At 63.5% G+C, this 2,861-nt stretch overlaps 1 protein-coding gene across 1 annotated transcript; it reads left to right on the top strand.

Moving 5' to 3' along the window:
- Positions 1–886: 886 nt before the first annotated feature.
- ZNRF4 (zinc and ring finger 4) lies at positions 887–2,167 on the top strand. The gene has a single exon (XM_013007648.2). The coding sequence runs from the start codon at positions 1,091–1,093 to the stop codon at positions 2,165–2,167; it is 1,077 nt and encodes a 358-aa protein (XP_012863102.2). The 5' UTR covers positions 887–1,090.
- Positions 2,168–2,861: the final 694 nt, after the last annotated feature.

The following is a 2,861-nucleotide window of genomic DNA, read 5'->3' as shown; positions in this document are numbered from 1 at the left end:
AGAGACTTCCTGAATCAGCTGTGACGCAGACGACAGGCTGTAGATTCAGGAACGCGACCCGCCTGGAAGGGGCCAGGGGGCAGTCACAGAGCAGCCTGGCCTTGGGCAGCAAGTGCCTTCCATTTGCTGCTGGACGTCTGGCTTGGTGGGGTCCGTCCGGGCTGCGAGAGGCCCAGTGGTCAGGGAAGGTTGGGAGATCAGTCCCAGAGCAGGAGCAGGTGAGAGAATGCTAAGGCCACCACCGGCAGCATCCAGACATTGGGGCTGAGGCGCCTGCAGGTGAGGGCAGAGGCCCACAGTGCACCAGGAAGCCAAGACTGGGGTTGGAGGGAGGGAATGGGGGAGCGAGGAGAGAGCTTAGCAAGGAGTGGAGGGGGGCGCTTTGGATTAGGTCTTTGGGGGTGGGGTGGTCAGACATGGGAAGGTGTGTAGGAGCAGACCAGGGAAGGAATAAGGGGGAAGGGTCTCGTGCAAAGGCCCTGGGGCGAGACTGGGTTAGCAGAATATGCAGGAGGGGAAGGCAGGGATTTAGGTTTTAAGGATTCTACTCATGAGGGTGAGAAAATGTGGGTGTGATCTGAACCAGTGCAGGGCCCGTGAGGAATCTCAATTGGGGGATGACCCTGGGTCACAGGGAGGCTCTTGGTGGGCATCCCACCCACGCTGGGGCCTGGCTGAGCCCAGGAGCCAGGAACCACCCTGAGCCTGTGAAGAATTCTCCCCCAGCCCCTCCCAGCTGCCCAGGGCCCCAGGCCCACCCCACCCAGATGATGTCACAGAGTCTAGAAGCCCCTAGAACCCAGAAGGCCCCTGGCTTCTGAGTCACCAGCCAGCCAGGCGGCTGAGGCCAGCTGCTCCTGAGACGGGCCTTCTAAGACACGATGCACGCTGGGCCGCAGGGAGCCGAGTCAGCGTAGGGCCCCCGCCCCATCACTCCTGGGCTCCCCTGCCTCTGAGCACCCACCTAGCTCTTAGCCATTCCGGGGGCAGCCACGGGCTCCTGGGGGCCCTGGAGATGCCCGAGGGCCTCTCGTCTACCGTCCCCAGCGGGACCTAGCTCGACTCAGCCACAGCTGCAGCGGGGGTGGCCATGGTGGGGCAGTGGCCGTCCCTGGCCCTGGCCCTGGCGGTCACCAAGATCTCGCTGATCCTGCTGGTGCTGCCGGCGCCCTCGTGGGCCGTGGTGCGGGCCATTCTAGATGAAAATGCCAGCACAGTGGATTTCGCGGACTTGCCCGCCCTCTTCGGGGTCCCGCTGGCGCCCGAGGGTCTCCGGGGTTACCTGATGGAGGCCAAGCCGCCCAACGCGTGCCAGCCCATCGAGGGCCCGCGACCCAGCAACAGCTCGCTGGGGGCCATCGTCCTGATCCGCCGTTACGACTGCACGTTCGACCTGAAGGTGCTCCACGCCCAGCGCGCCGGCTTCGAGGCCGCCATCGTGCACAACGTGCGCTCGGACGACCTGGTGCACATGGCGCACGTCTACGAGGACCTGCGGAGCCAGATCGCGATCCCGTCCGTGTTCGTGGGCGAGGCCGCCTCCCAGGACCTGCGGGTCATCGTGCGCTGCGACAAGTCGGTCCACGTGCTCCTGCTGCCCGACGCCCCACCGTGCACCGACCTGGACTGCCACCCGGTGCTGGCCACCTCGTGGGCGCTGGGCCGCGCGCTGGTGCTGCTGACCTCCACCGCGCTGGTGCTGCGCCGCGTGTGGCACTGGCTGTGCTCCTGGTGGGGGCGCGGCCCCCGGGTCAAGGAGCCCGCCCCGGCCCGACAGAAGGCCCAGGTGCAAATCTTCACGAGGAGCCACGACCTGTGTGCCATCTGCCTGGACGAGTACGAAGAGGGCGACCCCCTCAAGATCCTGCCCTGCTCCCACGCCTACCACTGCAAGTGCATCGACCCGTGGCTGGCGCACGCCGCGCGCCGCACCTGCCCCGTGTGCAAGCAGTCGGTGGCGGGCTCCGAGGACAGCTCCAACTCGAACGCCGAGAGCGGCGGCGACGACGATGACCCCTCCCTGCCCGGCCACCAGCCGCCCCTCTGGGCGGTGCAGGCGCGGCTGCGCGCCCGCAGGCTCGAGCTGTTGACCCGCAGAGGCGTCCGCCGCCACTGCAGCGCCGTATCCGTGAGGGGGGCCTGGGAAAGGGCCCCGACACCCCACTGAGGGTCCCCCGCCCCTCCTCTGGGTGGCTGCGCCCACCTGGCACATGTCCAGTCTGGAGGGAATAAAGTCATTTGGAAAGCGGGTTCTGACCCCCGTGCTGTCTGCCTGCAGGGCTTCTAGAGCCGGTTGGAGGGTGCACTCAGCAAGAAGCTAGGGGCATGAGTGGGGTTGAGGGTGAGGGACCTGTGGTTGTAGAAAGACCAGGCTGTCTGCTCCTGCAAAGAGTTACAGCCCCACAACCCCCCTGGGGGGCAATTTTACTCTGTCCTGGAGGTCACTGTGTGCTGTCAGGAGGTTTGGGTTTGGGGTGGGTGGTCGTTGTCAGGGTTCTGGTTATGCAGAGAGCTTACAGCTCAACTTGCTACCGCATGGGTGGCACATTTGCTTATGCACCCATTTGTCTTCAGCGATCGTATCAGGGAGGAGAGCACACAATGATATGATTTTTTGTTCTTTGATGTTTGGTTGCGATCGTATCAGGGAGGAGAGCACACAATGATATGATTTTTTGTTCTTTGATGTTTGATAACTGATCCTTTCGGCACCTCGTGATCACACAGGCTGGTGTGCTTCTGCCATGTGGGCTTTGTTGCTTCCGAGCTAGATGGCCGCTTGTTTACCTTCAAGCCTTTAAGATCCCAGACGCTATATCTTTTGATAGCTGGGCACCATCAGCTTTCTTCACCATATTTGC

Source organism: Echinops telfairi, unplaced genomic scaffold, assembly GCF_000313985.2.
Source record: "Echinops telfairi isolate 266 unplaced genomic scaffold, ASM31398v2 ScPeMD7_7459;HRSCAF=8497, whole genome shotgun sequence".
Lineage (NCBI taxonomy): Eukaryota > Metazoa > Chordata > Mammalia > Afrosoricida > Tenrecidae > Echinops > Echinops telfairi.
The sequence above is the reverse complement of the archived record's forward strand: the minus strand, read 5'-3'. Positions and strand labels throughout refer to the sequence as shown.